This window comes from Osmerus eperlanus, chromosome 6 (assembly GCF_963692335.1).
Source record: "Osmerus eperlanus chromosome 6, fOsmEpe2.1, whole genome shotgun sequence".
Taxonomy (NCBI): Eukaryota; Metazoa; Chordata; class Actinopteri; order Osmeriformes; family Osmeridae; genus Osmerus; species Osmerus eperlanus.
The window spans coordinates 9477674-9501777 of record NC_085023.1 but is presented as its reverse complement, the minus strand read 5'-3'; the positions used below and the strand labels follow the sequence as shown (position 1 = coordinate 9501777).

General features: G+C 42.2%; 1 protein-coding gene across 3 annotated transcripts; it reads right to left on the bottom strand.

The window, feature by feature from the left end:
• Positions 1-594: 594 nt before the first annotated feature.
• zfand4 (zinc finger, AN1-type domain 4) lies at positions 595-12895 on the bottom strand. 3 transcript variants are annotated; one of them, XM_062463315.1, is made up of 11 exons: positions 12166-12181; positions 11603-11682; positions 11062-11387; positions 9426-9501; positions 8837-8904; positions 8556-8742; positions 8257-8404; positions 6907-8169; positions 6765-6819; positions 3388-3505; positions 595-2649 (listed from the first exon to the last, which is right to left on the bottom strand). In XM_062463315.1, the coding sequence occupies exons 3-11, from the start codon at positions 11243-11245 to the stop codon at positions 2514-2516; spliced, it is 2235 nt and encodes a 744-aa protein (XP_062319299.1). In that variant the 5' UTR covers positions 11246-11387; positions 11603-11682; positions 12166-12181; the 3' UTR covers positions 595-2513. The 3 variants fall into 3 exon arrangements, with proteins under 3 accessions (XP_062319299.1, XP_062319298.1, XP_062319297.1); XM_062463314.1 differs by lacking the exons at positions 11603-11682; positions 12166-12181 and adding an exon at positions 12776-12895; XM_062463313.1 differs by lacking the exon at positions 12166-12181 and having other exon boundaries at positions 11603-11845.
• Positions 12896-24104: the final 11209 nt, after the last annotated feature.

Below are 24104 nucleotides of genomic sequence, written 5' to 3'. Positions count from 1 at the left end.
TTCTCTTAGAATAACAAAAAAAGTAATTTCTCAGTTGAAATGATTGCACATTCTTTAAGGATTATCTATAATACGTTGTTGTAATTCTGATTATTTCAGTCGGTATTCTCTTCGTGGCAGAGATATGAATTGGCATTAAGAACAATGTTTTTGACTGATTGATAGTCCCGATTCTAGGATGTTTCATGTTTAGTCAGATGGCTGAGCGGTTAGGGAGTCGGGCTATTAATCAGAAGGTTGTTGGTTCGATTCCCGGCCAAGCAAAATGACGTGTCCTTGGGCAAGGCACTTCACCTTACTTGCCTCGTGGAGAATGTCCCAGTGCTTACTGTAAGTCGCTCTGGATAAGAGCGTCTGCTAAATGACTAAATGTTTACAAAAAGGGAACACTGTATGCATTTCTTCATGTAATTCTTGCAGAAGAGGAACACTTTTTCCAGTAATGTGAAGATGCTTTCCCACATCTGCTTTAGCTGTGTGCTCTCACTCCTGACAGTGACAACATACCAGAATGTTCTCAGACACTCTTGATGTGTTTCTGTCGGTTAATTTTGACAAATATGAGTCTTTGATTTTCAACATTCAATGTGAAGCTTTAATCTGATTTATTTTGTAGAGCATCCACAAATACACTGAGCAGTTAAACCCTGACAGGGTAGATCTGTTTAGAATACCAATGAGTACACACACCCACCTTCCACTTTTATTGGCAGGATAATCAATTTTTTTATAGCTGTCTTCTACTCTCCAGGCTAATTCCTCACATTCTAGGAGACTATATCAGAACTAGACTCCCTGGACGTAGTCTTGTCCAGCATCTGGGAAACGGGCTCTCGATTCCCTTTACCTCATCTTAGTTTCCCACTTCTCAAACATGCACAGACATTCCAAGACAATGGCAGTTCAAGGGTGTGACCACTTAATCCATACATGAGATATTGTGTTCACTGAGATGGAAAATATGGACATCTGCATTCCAGTCACTAAATGTATTATTTATTCCATCTCACTGCTTCAGTATCGATGTCAATGGCTTCTGAATAGTGAATGTTAGACGGGTCTACCTATATCCCCATTAAATCCTGTCCTGGTTAGAAATACTCTATATCGTGTTTTGTTACCACACGAGTGCTATCGTCAAAGTCAAAACATCATATTGAGGACTAACACTACCTATGACGGCAAATTGCATATTCCAGAGGTTAATAATACCTAGCTTGTTGCTAAGAAATGGATGCAGGTGTGGAGAACAGGCAGCACAACAAACAAATGTAATTAAATAATAGAAGTTATAGAAATAAATAATGTACTACACATTAGTTGCGCTCAATGACTGCTTAAAGAAACACCATTACTGTAGATGATTAGAATGTTTAAAACAAGCACATATGTATGGATACAAACAATTTATTAAATCAAACGCCAATTGTCACTGTGACCGCACTTAAAAGCTGTGCAGTTTCCTTTTAACCAAAGAAAAACCAATCTTACAAAACACTTCTAATGGCATTCACTTTAGTTCATATTGACAAACAGGAAGCCCTTTCTCCCATCTCCTCAAAGTATGCAGCTAACATACTTATACCACTTGCATACTTATGTCAAAACTGAACATGAACTACTCTGTCTCCAGGGTTTCCAGCAGAAAATGTGTTAGTTAAGGTGGTAGGGTGGGGTTTGCCATCAGACCAGGGGGGGGGGGGGGGGCACTAGTTTGTGCACTAGACTAATGCGTTTTGCAGAGAAGGGAGACTGGCGTTTTGGAATGGAAGGGAGAAAACAAGACTGAGTAACGGCTGATATTTTTACCGCCTTAACTGAAAAGTGCTGCGGGAAACCCTCGTCTCAAAGCATCTAACTAAAAAGGAGTGTACAGTATTTTCCCCATTTTAAAATAAAAACAATTATTTCCAGTGAAGGCTGTGTATGTCCATTGTGTATGTGCCCATAGTAACAGGGAAATAGAGTGTGGCTCTGAACATCAATACAATAAAATAAAAGATAACTGACAATGTAAAAACACTTCATACAAAGACAAACACGGTAATGCAAGACCCTAGACCACATGAGGAAAAAGTCAAACATTGATATACAAATATAATAATTCTAAAGTGCATCTCTCAAAGACTTGTCGCATGAATCCTATTTTAAGAAAACAAAACACCCAACAAACAGAATAAAAAATAGATAAATGCTTGATATCGTGCATATAATGTAACAAAAAAAGACCTATATACATGCACACTTTTTCTTTTTGCTATGGGGTAAGAAAGTCAACAGGGAAAATCGGATCAATCACATTGTCAAAAGGGAATAGCTACCTTGCCTGTGCTGTTCTGTCCTATTCAAACTTGGCTTGTCGACATGATTTCAGCAAACTTGGTGATAGAAAGCACAGTGGTGAAAAGCTAATTTCCTTTTATTATTTTTTATTATTATTGTTAATTCACTAAATCTGTAGTTCAGTTCATCCTTCCCTCCAAAGCAGTGTGAGGGGGCCTGTTTGTGAGGGGTTAGATCTTGGGAAGTTTAGGAGCGCTGATGATGGGGTTTGTTTCCTGAAGGAACCGTCTTCCAGTGCTCTTGTAGTCATAGGTGCAGTCATGGGTCTCTGCATAGCGGTGGGTGGCACAGAAATTGTTTCCACACCTGGAGGAGGAGCATGTTAAAATAATAATATTATTATTAATATATTATGGTAGTATGTACAACGCCAGATTTCTATGAAAAATACTTCCTTAGAGAACTAACACCCAAATCATCGTTAGAAAACAATACAGAAGTTTCCGTAATCTGATTAAATTACTAATAGAAGCCACCGGTTATTGATAATTTATCAAAGATTGTTGTCGCCACTGAGTCATTGAACCCTCAGTTCACCATTAAGGAACTGAAATAGAAGACGAACATCCATTATCAACTGCTAACTTAAATAATTTCTTAATAATGATAATGGGATATGGCTACGGTAAGATGAGTCTTTCAATAACCCATCACCATGTTACATCATCAACAACCCTAAGAGCCTGATTATTGTTCTCAAGAGGTGTGGACCGAGTCAAACATAGATTTATGTCCTCATTTCCTTTGCTGCTTGCTGGTTGATAACCACCTGGATCTTTATTTTCTCATCAGTCCAGATGAAGTAGACAAACCCAATAGGTCACAAACAGACAAACTGTCCCACCTAGCAATGTGCTTCCCGCACACAAGGCTGGTTTTTCATCACCTTGACTTGCCTGTGTTCTAAGCTGGTTTTTGAACGCAGCATGACTATGTTCAAGAACCTCAGGGCGGCTTGTGTTGTGATTTTACAATGAGAGTTGCGTAATGTTGCATCAGGCATCGAGTGAGGCAGAGAGTGGCGAAAATAAGAGTTTCGGGTACCTGCACTCGTAGCTGTTGGCCAGGCCAGTCTTCTTCCCACAGAGAAAGCAGTGCTTGAAGTTCTTCTTCTTACCGCATAAAGGAGCTTTCACTGGAGGTAGGTGATACGATGGGGTGCCTGGGGGAGGAAACAAGCGAGTAAGGAGAGCCCAAAGAGAGGACAAGTAGAACTAGCACTACTCATCCAGTACATCCTCCCTTGTTGTTCCACACACTAGTGGGGCAACTTGCAAAAAACAAAACAGAAAGTCCAATGTCTAAGTACTGCAGAATGTTTGGGCCTAACTTTACAATACGTCACATATTATCCTGGGATTACTTATATATATATACAGTTAGGTCCATAAATATTTGGACATTGACACAATTTTCATCATTTTGGCTCTGTATACCACCACAATGGATTTGAAATGAAACAATCAAGATGTGCTTTAAGTGCAGACTTTCAGCTTTAATTTCAGGGTATTTACATCCAAATCAGGTGAACGGTGTAGGAATTACAACACATTTTATATGTGGCCCCCCCCTTTTTAAGGGACCAAAAATAATTGGACAAACTAACATAATCATAAATCTAATTGTCACTTTTAATACTTGGTTGCAAATCCTTTGCAGTCAATGACAGCCTGAAGTCTGCAACCCATAGACATCACCAGACGCTGGGTTTCGTCCCTGGTGATGCTCTGCCAGGCCTCTACTGCAACTGTCTTCAGTTCCTGCTTGTTCTTGGGGCATTTTCCCTTCAGTTTTGTCTTTAGCAAGTGAAATGCATGCTCAATTGGATTTAGGTCAGGTGATTTGACTTGGCCATTGCAGAACATTCCACTTCTTTGCCTTAAAAAACTCTTTGGTCGCTTTCGCAGTATGCTTCGGGTCATTGTCCATCTGCACTGTGAAGCGCCGTCCTATGAGTTCTGAAGCATTTGGCTGAATCTGAGCAGATAATATTGCCAGAAACACTTCAGAATTCATCCTACTGCTTTTGTCAGCAGTCACATCATCGATAAATACAAGGGAACCAGTTCCATTGGCAGCCATACATGCCCACGCCATAACACTACCTCCACCATGCTTCACTGATGAGGTGGTATGCTTTGGATCATGAGCAGTTCCTTCCCTTCTCCATACTCTTCTCTTCCCATCATTCTGGTACAAGTTGATCTTGGTCTCATCTGTCCATAGGATGTTGTTCCAGAACAGTACAGGGTCTTTTAGATGTTTTTTGGCAAACTCTAATCTGGTCTTCCTGTTTTTGAGACTCACCAATGGTTCACATCTTGTGGTGAACCCTCTGTATTTACTCTGGTGAAGTCTTCTCTTAACCCTCGTGCTGCCTTCGGGTCACATGACCCAAAGGTTCATAACGAACCATCGTTGTGTTTACCCAATTTTACCCAATACAAAAACAAATTAAAAAAAAATTATTTTAACCTTCGCAATGTGGGGGGTCTGAGACAGCCCAACGGTTAAAAGAAAATGCTTCACTTTGTTTTTGTATGCGGTAAAGTTGTCGCAATACGACGGTGGGTCACAATGACTGATGGGTCAGAACGACCCGAAGATAACACAAGGGTTAATTTTTGACTTTGACACAGATACGCCTACCTCCTGGAGAGTGTTCTTGATCTGGCCAACTGTTGTGAAGGGGTTTTTCTTCACCAGGGAAAGAATTCTTCTGTCATCCACCACAGTTGTTTTCCGTGGTCTTCCGAGTCTTTTGGTGTTGCTGAGCTCACCAGTGCGTTCTTTCTTTTTAAGAATGTACCAAACAGTTGATTGAGCCACACCTAATGTTTTTGCTATCTCTCTGATAGGTTTGTTTTGATTTTTCAGCCTAACGATGGCTTGCTTCACTGATGGTGACAGCTCTTTGGACTTCATATTGAGAGTTGACAGCAACAGATTCCAAACACAAATACCATACTTGAAATTAACTCTAGACCTTTTATCTGCTCCTTGTCAATTAAATAACGAACTCCCATGAGGGAATAACATACACCTGGCCATGGAACAGCTGAGCAGCCAATTGTCCAATTACTTTTGGTCCCTTAAAAAGGGGGGGGCCACATATAAAATGTATTGTAATTCCTACACCGTTCACCTGATTTGGATGTAAATACCCTGAAATTAAAGCTGAAAGTCTGCACTTAAAGCACATCTTGATTGTTTCATTTCAAATCCATTGTGGTGGTATACAGAGCCAAAATGATGAAAATTGTGTCAATGTCCAAATATTTATGGACCTAACTGTATGTGCACATTCACAATCTGTGAGAAGCAAAAGTCTGTTGCTAATTCGTTAACGCGATGGTGCATGTCACTCCCCACTCAAGGCAGTTAAGGTCGGTGGACAGGGCCCACACACAGCGTTTACAAGCATGGAGATACAGGTGCACAGAAACTAGTGCCATGGAGCAGATAAAGACATGTCTTGGTGATGCAACAGCAAAGGGGAACAGTCACAGTTGGCTAGTGGGGTATGAGATTGTTTTTTTGAGTAATCTGTGTTGGTGTGCTCTCTGTGTCGCTCCTCACCTCTCTTCCTCCCCTCCACTTACTGTACTATTTACCCTAAGAACAACAATAGACCTTAAGATTCATACACACTGAACTGACAAAAAAAAAACAAATAAATGTGGCTGAATCATATGGTAGAGCAATTGTCATGAGTCTGAATGTTTAATCTCAGTACACAGGTGCTGTATCTAAGTGGTTTGGCTGGTATGGGGCCCATGTTATTTTACGTTCATAAAACCAACCGTAGAATCTCATTATGCTGTAAGTGTGTGGTGTGAATTTATATGCTTCTCCTGTCGCTAAGGCTGATTCTGCATCTGTATCACTACAGATATTTATGCTCTTGCTGTGCCACACTGCAGTACTCATACCACATGCCTTGTGCTTGTTTTCACAAAACACACCAGTGTTCAGACTTTGAATTGTTCTGTGTGTGTATGGCACTCAGTCTGGCAGTAACCCTGGGTCAGGGAACTGTTCTCTCTGAGCGTGATGTGTGTTGGTGGCCTCTCACACCACGTTGTAGAGCAGGCACAAAGACGGCAGTCAGACCATACTACAGATGCTGCACTGGGCCACTGTACACGTGCACAACAATCCTAACCTTCCGCTCACGCCCTAGTCTGCTGTGCACAACCCTAGCAACATTACTAGCTTTCAGACAGTGTTACTTTCTAGTATATAGTGTGTATGTTAGAGTGTGTGTTGTGTGTGTCCACATCCAGATTACTATACCTAATTTCCTTATTGAGCAGGAAGCTCCACCAGCTGATCCAAGAGTAGCTGGGGACTGTAAATAGAGGTATATAGTGTGTATGTTAGAGTGTGTGTTGTGTGTGTCCACATCCAGATTACTATACCTAATTTCCTTATTGAGCAGGAAGCTCCACCAGCTGATCCAAGAGTAGCTGGGGACTGTAAATAGAGGGGAGGTTGTAAAAGTATTTAGGACAACAGAACAACCACAGTAGATATTAGGCCGATGTATAGTTCCGTGCTTACCATGTAAGAGGCTGCTGCTCTGTGCAAGGGAGACATACGTCTGATGAGATCATCCTGGAGGAGGTGGATGTTGGAGGGGACCATGGAGCCCAATCGGCCCAGTCCAGAAGCACCGACGGCAGGCAGCCCTAACCCAAGCCCCAGGCTTTGACTGAGGGATTCCCTGCCTTTGTCCGCAGTCCTGGATGCCAGAGCCAACAGGTCCGATTTTCGGAGTGATCCCACAGGTTCTTTAGAGGCCTGGTTGGCCATCAAAGTGATGTCCCTAGCATCACTCTTGGAGATCATCTCTGGACATTTGCTCAGAGAGTCCACCTTGATGCCATGCAAATGAGAGGTGCGTGAAGGAGAGGTGGGGAGTGGGGTTGTGCCATCAGGCTTCAGCCAAGTGCTGGACCGTGTTGGGGGGCTGGGGCACAGTAGGGTGGAGGTGGTGAACTCAAAGGGCTGAGGCAACTGTCTCGTGGCAAGGACTGGAGAGGTGGTGGAGAGGGGTGGAGCGGCAGGGCTAATATGGAAGGCGTTGCCTAGCTGTGTCCTCTCACCTCTACTGGCTAAACCATCAGCAGGTCCTAGCTCCAAGGTACCTAGACTTCCAGAGCCCACTGCCTGAGAAAGCAGCGTAGGGGTGGAAGCTAGCTGGTGCTGAACCCCTACGTCCAGGGGCCCTAAACCCTCCAGACTCCCCTGGCCTCTCTCTGGGGTAGACACATCCAGACTCAAAGGGTCTGAGAGTAGGTCGCCATATAAGTCCCCTGACACTAAGGGGTCCTTCAGGCCAACAACATCCTCTGCCAAGCCCACTCCTAGAGCATTCCCTATGGCGTCATTGCCCTCCATAGCTCCGTCAGCCTGGCCCCTGGTAGAGAGGGCAGGCAGCTGTGGATACACACAATCCCTCATGAGTCTGGTGCCGCCAATGTCCAACCGAGAAACTTTAGGTGGGGGACGGATCTTCGCAAAGGCGGCACCTGAATCCCATGGCTCCTCCTCCTGAAGCATGTAACAGGACGAGGAGGTGAAAGTAGGCGGGGCACGTCTGGTAATCGACAAATGAGCAGAGGGGACAGCAGTACCAAGACGAGAGGGGCTTATGGATCCGTGGTCTCTGATTGGAGGTAACTGCATGTTGGAGTGATAGGAATGGTTGATCTGGGGAAGGACGTGGAAGAGTCGATGATTTCTTGTGCTCAGGGGGATGGAGTTGCTACAGGGCCGAGGACCGACAGGGGGCCGAGGTTTCAATTTAGCAGACTTCTTGGGCTGATGGAAGAAGGCAAGATGGCTGTTACGAGACCAATCATTTCTCAGAGATTTCAGTAAATAACGACTGTATAACTGGTCTTTTACCTTCTTGTTGAGGTTCATGTCCTCCATCTTGGCTTTGAGCAGCTTCATTTTGTTCATGGTGATGGAGTTCTCCAGGGTCTGCTGACCAGCCAGCGAGCCTTCCCCATCATCCTCCTCCTCACCATAAACATTACAGACAGAACCACCACTAGGGAATAAACAGTCACATTGGCCTCAATTATAGCCTATACAGAACTGCATATATTAATCAAAATCAATCAAATCATATGAGAATTAACAACAAAGGAAAACTAGGGAAGTCACAAATGTGATAAATGATAACTACATAAAATAGGTACCTGAGTGATTCAGAGACGGGGGTCAGAGTGCCGTCCCCTCTGTCCACAACGCGGAAAAAGTTGAGCTGGTCCCCCTCACGGTATACCAGGAAGGTGACCTGCTTGTTGGGCAGGCTCTTCTCCCAGCCCTCCTCCCTGCACCCATCCATCAGGTCAGACATCTCCTTCCCTGGGTCCTCCATGGCCACTGAGAGGGAGGCCGAGGAAGATTCAACATTTTAATTCCTTCAACTTGTAGCCAGTAGGAATGCAGCAACGCCACAATTTAAACCAACTCCTACCTCTCCTAGTGTTGATGGGACCTCCCCTCATGGCCAAGACCAGCTTCAGAGTACAGCCTTCGGCAATGCTATAATTAACCAACAAAAAAACAATGTTTGTCTAACTCCTTGCATTTCTGTATCCAGTAGATGGGTCACATTTCGTGGGGTGTTTGCACAGTTGATGAGGTTCAATTCTAGAGCTGCTTCAACCCCACACAACAGATCAGATCAATTCAAAATTAACCAGCATTCCTGTGGATGGCTTCCAGATTAACTTCAGACTGCCTGAAAATCCCATCATGATATCCACTCTACACAAACGTCTATCTCCAACTCCCCACTCCGCCTCCATTTTATGAACTTCATGTTTTAGCATACAGTTCTCTACTTTACCTAATCTCACCAGGGCCATTTTCATGTACAAAATTAAGTGACAGGCATTCATTACAAATCTGAACACCATCTGAAGGCTTCCGGCACAGTAGGCCTCCGTATGCATCTACTAAAACCCAAGAGCATGACAACCAAAAAATAAATGCAATCAATATGATTTTCTGATCTAATTCAAACATCTGCCTTTCAGCTCTATTAGTTGGTAGAGACTCACCTGTAGTCATGCAGACAGTACTCATCCTCCAGCTCTAGACTGTTCCAGATCAGATGTTGCTGGGCAACAGGAATGCCTTCAAAAGGGAGGGAGAGAACAATTGGAGTTGAGAGACTGGGTCTATACATTTCCACTATTGCAGAGTGCATGCAGGATAGGGACATCTACCAGTAACAACACCTCAAAAATAGCTCACATATGCCCCCCTCAGGAGATACAATTAGAAAGTGAGACAAAGAGAAATGGGTCAGGCTGCTTCCTCAAAGGAGGCAATGAATGTGTAAAACAATCTACACTAGCCTAAAATCCACTAAAGATCACATCTTAATTCAGAAAGAAACCTCAGAAGGAGAATAAGCTGCAGCCAGTCTGCTTCATCTAACTACGCTGGCTGGGTGAACTAGCAATTGCAGAGCTGAATGAGGGCCAGTAAAACCCAGGGTATCTCTACCATCTAGAGATGTCTTTCTGCAGCCATTGCTAGACATTGCCTCCCCCTTACACCGTCTCATAAAGCATGCAGCAAGACCCAGAACAAGAACGGAGCAAAGTCAAAAATATGCTTGGAAAGCCTGCCATGGAAATGGAATGGTGCCTGGTCACAGCCAATATGACATGAGTAGAAACAACAACAAAATCTACTAGCAGATCGTCAAGTTATATTCTGATCAATGCTTCCACTACATAAATTACATCTGAAGGTGTAAACTATTTAAGGTTGTAGTACAGCAAGTCTTTACATGAACATGCCTATTTGTGTGTGTTGGCTGTCAATCAATCTGTGACAAGGAAGTTGTACACTATTTACACTTCTGTTGTGCAAAAAAAGGGTTTCATAAATTATTTATTATTGGAATAAGTCTTAAGAACTGCTTAGATAAGACAAAGACTAAACAGAGCTGTTTCACAGGAAAAATAAACCGGTTCCTATACGTGTACCATAATAACTAGCCTAACATGTTTAAATAGCAATGTGATCATATCCATGACAGCCTAAAATTCTCCACCGCCGATGCTGCCATGCTCAACCGATGGAACGGGCCGTACCTGTAGCTGTCTCTGTTTTACAACAGCTATTACTCTGCAAATTATGTTCCACTCCACAGTATCTCCATTCCTCACCCAGCACTACATCACAGCTAAACACACACACCCACACAAGAGGAGATGGATGAAGGCCCTTGGCGTTTTTATATTACTGATGTGCTCCATGGGCCCAATGACAAGTGAATGGGAGATGAGGCCTAATAAATGATGAGGCCAAGAAATTGTGGATTGAATATGGGATGCTGTTACAGCATGAACCTCAACTCATATAGGCCCATTTTCATAGACAGGGATTAAGCCTAGTCCTAGATTTAAAACTTCTTCAATGGAGATCTTCATAAAATTGCTCTCCTACTTTAGGACTAGGCTTAATCCATGTCTGGGAAACTGGGCCTTAGAGTACCAACGAGTCGACAACCTGAGGTGCTTCAATGTGTTTATGAGATCAGTAGTGCTACAAAGTGAATACATAGAAAGGTCTGTTTTTTGTTTGTTTTGTTTTTTAAACAGTGTGCCATTGTTTGACAGATAGTAGGCATTGAATGTTCCCCACTACCTCCTGTAGAGACAGCAGTAGATGCCACAGTACCTTCCAGCCTCTGGATCTTGGCCTTGACTGATATGACGGTTTCGAATGGTGAGACGCGCAGTTCGAAGCAAGTTCCTGTCAGGGTCTCTATAAAGAGCTCCATGGTGTCGTAGAAGGGCAGCTTGTAGTGGAAGGATCCCACATTGTCATCATTGTAAAATGGTGGCTCCTTCCTGTCAGCCATATTGGGGGCTTAGGAGGGCCAGTGTCCAGGGGAAGCTTTAGGGAGAGGGAGGAGGATGGGGTCTGACCCAGGAAGAAGGTAAGAGGGAGAGGTGCTGCTCGCCACTTTCACCACAGATACACATCATGCAAGATGACCACAGCTGTGGAGAGAGAAAGACAAAAAATGTAGCCACATAAATAACTACTGAAGTTAGGTCAACTGCAAAGCCTGCACACAAACTTCTCACCAACCACCACATTCTAAACAGTACTGTAACTACAAATGTATTCAAAGGTGAACAATCACTAATAAAAACACTGTAAATAATGGAAAAATTCTGTACACTGTTCAAATGGTGTGCATCAACACACTCACCCAGACTAATCAATGTTAGAAAGAAAAAGGGTAATTGAACAAGACTGCCAGTTGCTGGTAAGTAAGGAGCTCCGCACTTCCTTGACAACCGAAACAAGCACATCAACATGAGCACCTACAACTTGGCCTACTGCCAATTAACATATGTAATGATATGGTCTCTCATTATTCGTTTTCTTCGTATTATCCACATGTACAACAATCCTTCAGGATAGGAAGTCACATCAAGAGGCACTAATTCAACATTTAGAGTATCTGAGACAAGGCCCAGACATGCCAATCTGCTGTAAGGAGTAGAGCTGAAGTTGACGAGCTGTTATAGGTAAACAAGGTGTATGGCATCAAACTGTGAATCTAGTCCGCTTAAACTTCGAATGTTACAATGCAATTTATCAGCGCCGATCATGCACAACTAAATGATCTTGCTAGCAAGCCACGGTGACATGTATATAAATAAACCGATTGCAATTTGTGAGGCAAACAAAATATTTTGCAGTGAACTACCCGAGTACCTCAAATCAGCTTGACATATGTAGCTAGCACTATCAAGTATCTTAACTAACCAATTCTGAAGCAAGAGCAACCAAGGTTACTCAATAGGAATGAAGTGCAAGTCAGCTAGCCTCCAACATCTACCACAAAACAAATAAGACTACTATCAACCCATTGGTAGCATCCTTATACTGATTTAGCGTGCTCACTGTTGCTAAAAACACTACCAAGCCATCTTGGACTCATTGTATCAGCATCCCAAGAAGGTCCTACTGCTACGAGTTTGGCAAGAGGCGAGTACGTCACAGTGGATGGAGCTGGCAGTCGTCCCACGCTCCAATGTCATTCGAATCAGAAGTATTCAGACGAATAATGATCTTACAGTGGATAGAAAAGAGAATCGTTGTATTTCCGTTCAATTATCAGAAAACTGTAAAATGACTTTAAATGCAAACCAGACCGTTAAGTAGCTAACGAGAACTGGCCAGCTAGCCAACGATATACTGTAGCTTTACAACTCAAACAATGGCTACCCTTGGCTCGATGCAGCTGGCAAGTTGCCTAACGTTAGCAAGCTCCTAGCTCCTCTGTTCACAGGTTTAGCTTTTGTTGAGGTTGACAATAAACAGATAGCAATCTCATTACAAGTCAAAATATAGCAGCTTGTATAATGACTATTACCTTGTAACCAGCCTAACTACCCAAGCGAGGAAATATCCTTTGAGGTCTTCGGAAACTCATCTCACCTGACACATACTAGGCAGCTAGAAAAAGCTCATTGTGACATCACCTGATTGACAACTAAGCCACAAAATGACGTAATGTATAACTAGAGACACACTGGGCGGGACAACATCGATATGTAGATGACTCAATGCCATTTTATTCTCTCGCTATGAAAGTGTGATGTAAACTACATAGACGTAATCCTAGGTTTTAACACACAAATATTTTTTTCCAAGTCAAGTAAAAAAAAAAAGTAGAGGGTTTTCACGACGCGTCATCAGACCGGAAGTCGCCATATTGGAGGCACTCCGCATCACAACAAAGCACAGGCACTGAAGTATATCCCGAACGTCGTCAAGGAAAATTGTTAATTATTGCCGTGTTTCAGGTTGTACCAATAGGACAGATCGAGAAAAACATTTGGAATATTATCGACTTCCAAAAGTTATTAAAAACCAGGGAGAGGAATGCCAGAGATTATCAGAGGAAAGGAGGCGCTTGGCTACACCTTGAGTATCGCAATTATATCATACAGTTAAGGTTAGGTTGATTAAAGACATTGCATTACTTACTTTGGCCTTCACAACACAACGGTCGTTGATAACTTCCGTCACCCATCCACACACCATCTGATTATAGGCCTCCAAACCTTTGTAGGATTTAAAGATCCTGTAAAGTGGACCTGGAAACCAGTTTTAAGTTCGCCACATCACAGAATAATGTGTTATTAACTACCCATCCAAATTCTAATGAAAAAATAACACCGACAAGTATGTTAAATTAGGCTTTGAAATCGTGAAAAAATCAGCAGTCTTCTCTCCTTGAGACTGGGGGGGGGGGGGGGGGGGGGCGTGTCGCCTGAAGGAGCTGAAGCTACGCCCCTCGCTGCTTAGTGCCTACTTCCGACCCAGATAATGGACGCTATGTCAAGCCGAACAAAACCGTATAGAATTAGTATTTATTTGTTCAATGAGTGAAACATACAGATGCATATAAATGAAATGTTCCCCTGAGCTGTAACAGTAAAAATGGACACCAGAGACAGCAGACAGTGAGCTCTCCAACTATAGGCTACTTCTAACACATTAGCTACCATTTCACCAAAATACCATCATTCTACACCGAGTAGCCTAATATCAATTTAGCGGTTTGCACTAATTCATAGCAGAGATACCTCTGGAAAAGTTATCTAGTATAATTATAACAAGCACACAGGACTGAGTGATGAACTGCTGGCGGCGGTGGATGGTCCAGGTGCGACCGGAGGATGAACGGCCGGAGGGGCGATGCTCGGTACGGTTCCGCGCTGCAAGAGAAGCCGTGTGTTGGTGAACCCTGTCTGTCTCTGGTCCATGTTAAAACTGTCCGCTGTGAAATGGTCAGTGCAGAGGCGGCTGTTGGAGTTTATCCGAAGCTTTCCATGAGCGTGTCTCTTCACAAAATCTATCCACCTATTTTTCCTTTCATTAGCAATAGTGAACTTAAATGGCGTTGCAGCGCAGCTGTAGTTCTTGCATCCAGGGAAGATGCAGTTGCGGGTGGTGGGAGACATCCTGAAGCTAGCTAGCTAGCTGATGTAGGCTACAATAACAGTACAGCAGGAGGAGCCATTCAGTGATCTGACGTAGATAGGGCGAAATGACGTAGATAGGGCATTTTTTGGCTCCGCCCATTAAAACCTGATCTGAAAACGGAAGAGAAACTGTTCTTCGGTTTAACTCCACATTTCAGTGTGACAAAGTTTTAGCGCTTTGCACATGCTTTCAGGAACTCATTTCACACGTATATAATGTACTTAGAAGCAAAACATGGAATTTACTTTACAGGATCTTTAAGGTCTTCCGCTGTGTATGGGCTCGGCGAGAAAACCTGGGGCCCGTTCTCCGTACGTCGCTTATTACATCCAAGATCAAATGACACATCCAAGATGACATCATCTTGCTTATCATGATCTGGCTAATTCGGTTCTTCGAACACACTTGTTGTTTATGATTAGTATAGCTGGATTGAGTTATACGTTGGTCTAAAAGGGGGTATGTATCGATAGTAGAAACCTTGATCAGCAACGCTGCTATTGGCTGCTCACATAAGTCTATGGCTGCTCACCATGGCCAAAATGAGCGCCCTGTTTTTTCCGCAACAGAGCCAACAGAGCAACAGCTTGCTCGAAGGTTACTCCGAATTTGAAGATTTTATCAGAACGCCAGGGAACACCTCAAAGTCTGCAAAATCCAAGAAAGAGGGCTGGCAAAAAGTAGCAGACCAAATTAAATGTAGAGGAGTGACGCGTTTTATCGCTTATTACAGTAAGCTATAGGCCTATGTTTTTTTATTTTCATACTTTCATATTTTCATTTATCATCTTTAATGTCATATGATGTGGTTTCAACAAATATATTATGTAAATGACACCCTCACAAAAAAACGATAGGCTATCCTCTCAAAAAGTATAGGCTAGCATATCGCGCTGTGCTTAAGGAGCCTCACGCAATGAGCAATTAATTCGGTTTCATGTTAAATTCTGCTAATTGGGTGTGCTTTGCCTTCGGCAAGGGCACAACCTTTGTTCTCTCACATATATATTATTATTTTTATTCTTTTTGCCCCCCTAAAACTCAGTCAATATTTGGCCTACATAGACAACCTAGGTGTCAAAAGTTTCGTCTTGGTAGCGATTGAGTTGCTTCTATTGGGATTTACGTTCCGTTGCATGGTTTAAGTGGAAATTAAGTTTTTGTGGCGAAAAGTGAAGCTAACGGTGGCTAACTTGCTAGCCACAGTCAATGACGCTACTTACGTCACTAACGTCACGAAAACTCGCGTGACTACCTCTAGCAGAACATTAGTTTAGCAGCTCGTTAACTTCTGGGAGATAGCTAAGCTAACTGCTTTACTGCAAGGCAGCTGCAGAAACGCCACAAGCAAAGAGGCCAGGGTGATAACTATTTACTAATTTTACTTTGTGATATGACACACAATTGTGACGTGTAATGTACAATATAAGCTGATTTTATTAAGGAAGTACATCTACTTTCGGAAACAGTAGTCTACTATGTCACTGAAGTATTAGCATCATGACATTAGCCTCTGTTGCCCGGGCAACACATACTACAGTGGTCTATGATGCATCTGTTTTCAATCGTTAAAATAAACATTCCTCACAAATACATTTTCGTTGTAGGATTTATTATGACATTACATTACAAGTAAACGATTTGTTGGTGAAATTATCATTACCTGTGGTTTCAAACCAGTGTTGCTCACTGCAACGCTGTAGCCTACGCGAGACACTACAAAAACATCTACACAGCTGTAGGAAGTCAAACGGCGACAGAACATGTTCGGCACTCCCCTTACTTAAACCAAAAGTCTATCTAACTACTAACCTTAACTTCATTGCCACAGCCTAAACTTTGTCAATCTGTTCATGAAAATAATTAATTTCAGCCTAAACCGTACAACGGAACGTTAAATCCAATTCAACCAACGCAATCGCTACCAAGACGAACGAACACAGCAGTACTGTAGTCTAGTATACTGTACCGTAGTAGTACAATTTACCGGGGCAGCTTCTCCACACAGGGCTATATCGCACTTGTTGTTACTGACAATGATCGCTACCAGTGAGCTTTTTATGAAAGCGATTTTCCACTAAATAAATGTCAAGCTTATTTACGTTTTTGGGGGCATATTTTCAGTTAGCAGAGGGTACTGTTTGAATCGTGATTCCATCTTCTACTGCCGGTAACGTCGTAGAATAATCTTCAAAGGGGGTTCTTTATTCATGAATGAATGCAATATGAGTAGGCTAAATTCCTTAAAATATCACGAGAAGGGAAAAACTTAAAAGGACGTTTAAGTCATAGAGATTAAGTCAATTTTTACACCGGTCTGCCAAATTTATTCGTTTTGATTCAACGATGAGGCTGCCTCTTGCAGGGGAAATGAGAAGACATCTAATTTCATTCTACACTTCACTGTATTTTCAGTTGTAAATGAGCAGCAAAAAAAAAATGCTTTTAAATCTATGTAATCTTTATAAATAATAAGTATGCATTTTTATATAAAATATACAGAAATATCAGTTGTAAAAATGTCATTCAAAAACGGACCCCTGTGCAACCGACGCAAGCAAGCACACCCTACAATTTCCCCAGAAATTGTACCCTCTCTAGTTATTCTTGCACCTTCTGCAACAGGTTCCTGTAGTAAAAACGGACAAGACATGTCTGTGACAGACTTCCTGTATCACCTCTGCTTGTAAAGCCTCAATCTAATCGTGTTTACATAAAATAAACCTGCTCCCGAGCAGGTTTAAGCTTACGGACCTGTTGCTATGACAGCAAGTCCAGGATGAGCTTCGAAGAACCGAACAATCCAAGATAATGACAAATCGTCAACAATCAAATCCAGCTAACTGAGTTAGCGACGTACGGAGAACGGGCCCCTGTACTACGAATCAAGATCAACATGCTCTGGATCACTTTTAGTTACCCGGCTACGCGAAGCGTAACAATCGCAATCACGATAAGTGGTATCACGACGGCGGTTATCAACTCTCTAACTCAACCCAGGGCCCCGTTCGTCGTAAGGGTTGAAGCTAAGTTAATCAATTGTCCCTTTAGCCCGTTAACATTAGCGAGATGAGTGAGAATAGCAAATATCGGTTCGTCAACGGCTGATCCATCCAAATCATGTGGTTAATTTCAATCAGGCTAAACTTATCAGGGAAATTGCACGTGCACGTCCTACTTCAAAAGGCAGGAAAGGTCGATCACCAAAACCGTGATTTTCTAACGGTATGATGGCGGAAAATACGAAAGAGAGAGCGGTGATAGGCTATTCTCGCCATCCGAGCAAACTATTATAATGAGTCTCTATAAGACAATAAGCATATATTATCATGGCTAAGTCAAACACCGCCACCGCTGCCAGAGCAAGACAAGCAGCTTGGCAAAAAAAATTGCCAATAAGCTAAATGCGAAAGTTTGGGGGAAATGTATAAGTGCCTCATTACCCCAATCAATCAGATCACATTTCTTTAAATGTGCCTGCTGGTATAGGCTTAATGGAAATTAATAATCGAATGAGATCTTGCTAGCGAAAATAATGATCTCAACTCTTTCAGAATAAGTAGGCTAGATAAAAACAAGGCCAAAGAGTATCTAATTGATACGAATTCATAGACACTTATGAGGATATATGTAGGCTACTGAGCTTATATCATGTACTATATATATGTGTATATGCATGTAGGCCTATGTGTAAATCCCTCTTTGATTTCATTGACTGGGACATGGCCAGGGAATATGATGAATTGATTCATCAGCTGGTTAAGCGCCAAGTACACTTTTCTTACAGCAACGCATGCTGCGGCTTTGCCAATGTTTTCTGCATCGCCATATACTGTATAAAAATGTAGCCTATAAATCAAATCAAATGTATTTGTATAGCCCTTTTTACACGCAAGCATGTCACAGAGGGCTTCACATATGCCCATAGAACTGCCCCTCAACCAACCTAAACCCTCAAGGAGGGTATAGCCTACCTGACGCAAAAAAAACTCAAGGCTATGCAGTCGGAAGCACAGTTAAAGTTTCAAGTAGCTTTATTGTCAATTTCTTCACATGTCAAGACATAAAAAGGAATCGATATGACGTTTCCCACTCTCCCACAGTGAAACATAAAAAGCACAGGCACAACAGATAAGACAAGACATTTCGTAAAACATAGCGTTACATATTCACATACAGCAGCATAAGCTCATAATAAAGCATAAAGCTTGCTGCGGCGTGTGATATTTGCAATGTACGGCCCGAGAAGGTCTTGCAAATAAATGAGTCCTTGTCGGCTGAATCGATATCGCTCAAACAAGAACTCATCCGTGTGAAATAAAGGATCTTGGCAATCGCGAAGAACTATTGCTATGGAAAGCTAATCGAACTAAAATATAGCTCCTTGGTCAACTGGGTCTCTCAAAAAGGGAGCTGCCATGTTATTTTCCGGGGGTGTGGCAAGCTTATCCAGCTACACTTACGTTAGCCTGCTCTGGAGCAGGTTAGTGCTAATTGATATGTTACTATGGTGATTTATCGAAAGTTGCTTCCACGAACCAAAAAGAGGGGCGTTTTTTATCTTAGCCTGAAAATTAGCTCGCTAAACCGCTTAGCGAGCTACGACGAATACCCCCCAGATCTTTCCAATCTAGAGACGTGCGCGTTCACATAAAGGGGCGGTGTTTGCACCGTATGTCCAATCGCAAACATGGACAAAACAAGAGTCGCATATTTCACGCAGGAGGATAGTGATGGGCATTCCGGCTCTTTTTCGTGAGGCGGCTCGTATGGCTCAGCTCACCAAAAAGAGCCGGCTCTTTTGGCTCCCGAACGGCTCTTTAAAAAATACATGTTTTAACTATGAATTTGACTATGATGGGTGTGAAAACAATTTGAATTAAATTATGAAATTAAATCATACTCGACCGTAACCACATATCTTTAAAAATGCATTGATTTGTCATGGCTCTCCTCCGAGTTTTGACTGGCAGTACCTCATGCAGGATTGACAGGAACAGAATGTGAGGATGATCGTGTGCGCCTTTAAGCCTACAAGTATTTTTTTGTTGTTCTTTGAATTAGTCAATTATTTTAAATACAATTAAAATTCATTATTTAATAATCATTTAGTTTTTATAGGCTGTATTAATCTATTAAAAATAGAGTCGGCTCTTCAGATATGCGAGCCAGCTCCCGACGTTCACCTTCAAGAGCCGGCTCTTAGAGACGGATCGTTCGCGAACGACCCATCACTACAGGAGGAGCCGACAATAATCTTCCAAACTTTGTCTACTCCTCCTGCGTGAAATATTGTAATACAAACATATCAGGAATACAGACATATAATACAGACAAAAATCAGCAAAGTCGCTGCTGCCAACCTGGCAGAAAATAGCAGACGCTGTATATGTGTAAGCTACATGACTTATTGATATCTTGTGCCCCAGGTACAAGATGTGACCATAATTACACGTGTGCATTCCATAACGTTAAACTTTTGTTGCTGTATTATTTTACGTGCAACCCTGGCAGTGGCAAACGATCGTGGGAGAATTTTTTTTTTAATAATAATATAAAACCATAATTCAAAACGGTAAGTAGCAGTAGGCAATACTTGCACATATTTTAAGGCCAACAAGTACAAGGCTGAATTGCCTTAGTCAGTCCCTTTTGTAGGATATTGGTATAGCTACAAAGGGCCTATAGAACAATGAAATTGCTTGCAGCCAACAGGAAGAAACATAAGGCAAAGAAAACTGGGGGGCCCTCCTCCACAGGACTTCACTCCTGCTGAGGAGCTGGCCTTGACCAGCTATCAGGGTCGCCCCATGATGGAAGGAGTGGAAGGGGACATTTCTTCAGACCCTGGTGGCAGCAGCTCGGAAACCCAAGCATATGTATGTTTCAAGTAATCTATGTGACCATGTTCATTCAACAATTATTTATGAATATTGTAGGAGTGAAATATTACTGTTCTCTGCAGTGACAGGAAATACGGTGGTGTTGCTGCCACCACCCACTGTCGTCCCTGTGCCATACAGAGGTAACAGTGAAACTAATATATGCCAGTATGTATGCCATATGTGGTTGCTGAATATTGATCAAATATGCCATTTACTTTCTCAAGTGGAGGTCCTAGATGATCAGGAAACGGTGTCTGCCTGCTCAGAGAGCATTTTGGGGGTACACTTTTGAGTTTTATTTACCACTTGCAACACAGATGGTGAGAGTGTGTGAACGTGTGGCTGTGATTGAAGTGTCTGTAATGACTTGCTAATGGTGGTGGTCTGAACATGAGACAAAAGTCCTTACAGTGCTCATTTCAAATATGACTCAATTGATTAAATTGCTATGGTGTTAAACTCAGCAGGAAGAGGAACGTCTTCCTCCCCCTGAGCCTAGGGCCTCCACTTCAAGGCCAAGACAAAGACACAAATTATAAGCAATGAACCTTGAAACACAGTAGTCAAATGGACACCTTCAACTTTCTCCAAGTGTGCCTTGCAAAGGGACAATGTTCTTTATTTGTTTCAGGTTGGAGCAGACAATGCAAGGGCCCTGTATAAAAGAACCCTGTAGCTCGACATAGAGTATAAGAGGCTCGATATAGAGTATAAGAGGCTTTTAATTAAAACAACAAGGCTGGCTTTTCTGTGTTCCTATAGGAAGGGAGAACACATAAGGATGTATTTGTTAAACTTTTTTCTACGTTTTGGTCCTTTTATACCTTTTTGTGGCTTTTTTGTTGTGCATTTTGAGTCTTTTGTGGGGGTTTTCACCATTTCTTTCTTTCAATGTCCTATTTATTCTTTTTGAAAAATGCTATAAAAGTGAATGAAACATCCAAATTCAATGAAAGTAGTGAAATGATCATTTATTTAACTTTTGAAGAGCATTGTATGGTACCATACACATTGTTATTTTTGGTTTGAAATGTTTTGGTTGAAAGAAACACATTTCTGATATGGAAATTATTAGGAAAAGGCGCAAAGCAACCCAAGGACAACAGAATGGGTTAAGGGGAGACACCCCAGTGAATAGGGATAACATATCAACATGAAACCTCCCCAGTTGATAACTAATATTAGGTCAAATATTGTTTTCATTACTAGTTTCCTGTAAATGTATGTTTAAATGAGCAAATGATGCATGAAATTGTAAAATATGATATAATGTGCATACATTTCCAGAACGGAAATCAGAACATTGCATGAAGACAGAATGAAAATCCTTGTTTCATTTTGTAAACATATTAGAGTCCAAAGTTTTTACAAAGGGCACTTTGGATATCTCTTTTTCATCACTCCATTAATCAGAGTATGGTGGCAACAGCCATTGAAGAAAATCCTTCGCAAATTGCGCGGCAGACCGTGTTCTTGCTCAGGTTCTCCGCATCACCCACACTATAAAAGTAGGTAGCGAAATAACGAAACGGTGTAGATTTATATGGCAAGCCGTTTTAACATTTATTTCTACAAACGTACTAGTCACTATTTTCCTTCCTTGAGGGTTTAGGTTGGTTGAGGGGCAGTTCTATGGGCATATGTGAAGCCCTCTGTGACATGCTTGCGTGTAAAAAGGGCTATACAAATAAATTTGATTTGATTTGATTATTTTGAAGTTACTAGTACTTATCCTTTAGTTACTAGTAACTATTCCAATAGTTCCAATAGTTACTACCAATAGTTATCACCAACACAGGCACCCCCCAGGGCTATGTGCTCAGCCTTGTTCACTCACGACTGTGCGGCAACGCACAGCCCCAACCTCCTTGTTAAGTTTGCTGACGACACAACCATCGTGGGCCTCATCTCTGACAGTGTCAGCCTACAGAGAGGAGGTTGATAACCTGAAATCATGGTGTCAGGACAATAACCTCTCTCTCAACGTCAGCAAGACCAAGGAGATGATTGTGGACTAGGAGGCGGCAGGAGGAGGAGCACGCACCCCTACACATCAACGGATCCGAAGTGGAGAAGGTCAGCTGCTTCAAGTTCCTCGGGGTGAACATCAGTGATATGCAGATTTTCTACATATCAGAATCATGTGAGGTTGTCTCTTGCTGTGGTCAAGAGGTCACGCAGCGGGCCTTTGACAATACACATATAGATCAGGGAATGTGCTCTGTTTAACCTTTGAGAAAAGTACAAACAATGAGTTATGACGCATCACCTGTGTGCTGTTTCTCCTGTGCATTAAGTTGGGAAATGTGTACCGTTTAAGGGCATGTTTTGGTGGTTACTATATCTGTATGGGCCAGCTCATGTATATAATGGACCTCTGAGAGACTTGTTTCTCACTCATGCTATCCCTCTGTCATGGACTGATGGCATGATCCGACGTTGTTACTAATAAAACCGAGTCAACCCTTTTCTAATTGTCGTGCCTCCTTCCGGCTTGCCTGGAGACAGAGATCTCATCCTTACAATCAGCAATGATCTCACCTGGTCTGTTCACACGGACAAGGTGGTCAAAGCGGCCCGTAAACGCCTATTCTTCCTGAGGAGACTGAAGAAGTTCAGCATGGACTCACTAACTTTTACAGATGCACTATAGAGAGCATACTGACTGGTTGCATCACAGTGTGGTATGGGAGCTGCACAGACAGGGACCGCAAGGCCTTAACCCTTGTGTTATCTTCGGGTCGTTCTGACCCATCAGTCATTGTGACCCACCGTCGTATTGCGACAACTTTACCGCATACAAAAACAAAGTGAAGCATTTTCTTTTAACCGTTGGGCTGTCTCAGACCCCCCACATTGCGAAGGTTAAAAGAAAATTATTTTTATTTGTTTTTGTATTGGGTAAAATTGGGTAAACACAACGATGGTTCGTTATGAACCTTTGCGTCATGTGACCCGAAGGCAGCACGAGGGTTAAGTAGTGTGGTCCGTTCTTCTGAGTTCATCATCGGCAACACAATTCATGATGAATTCTCTTAGCCTTCATATATAGCATCATCAAGAAATAGCTATTAAATTGAAATGTACTCAAAACAGAAAATGTCATTGATAATCATCCAGCTTGTTGTAGTGCTGATTCTTTTGGCTGGTACATTTAGCCATTGAACCACAACTTCCACCAGTTATTCTTGGACAAAATACATATGAGATATATTAATTATACAGGGATGATACCACACTGGTCCCATGGGAAAATACAAATAATAATTAAGATATATTGTCTTCTTTCTCTGGTGTCTCCTCCGCACCGACAGATCACGCGTCAGACATGCAGCCCGTTTATGAGATAATTTAATGTCTTAGTGTAAAATACAGAAGGCATCTAACAAATGATCGTCAGATATGTCATGAACTATAATAACTGGTGAACAAAGGGTATCGATAGTGTTCCCCCCAATGTAAGAGTGGATAAACTACTGTACAGTCCTTAAGCCATCAACGCTTAAGGCATTATCATGTCGAAGCTAACTCGAGCTCTGGCATTTTTCATTTATCAAAAACGTAAAAAGAATATAGCACGCAGCGTGTGAAGAACGCGTTCAGCATCCCGCGAACATTGTTTAATTTTGAGGTTTGTCGCCTGCAGGCTATATAATTCTGACCGCGATGAGAAAAAAACAGCTTCCATTGCGAGTGGGCCGGACAAGGAAAGCATGTGGTTGTCTGCCTCATGCTTATTCATTAGAACATTTGAGTGAAGATATCTCCAAACTTAGGATATCTCCAAACAGATTCTTACTAGTATCTATTCCAGTTTTACTAGTA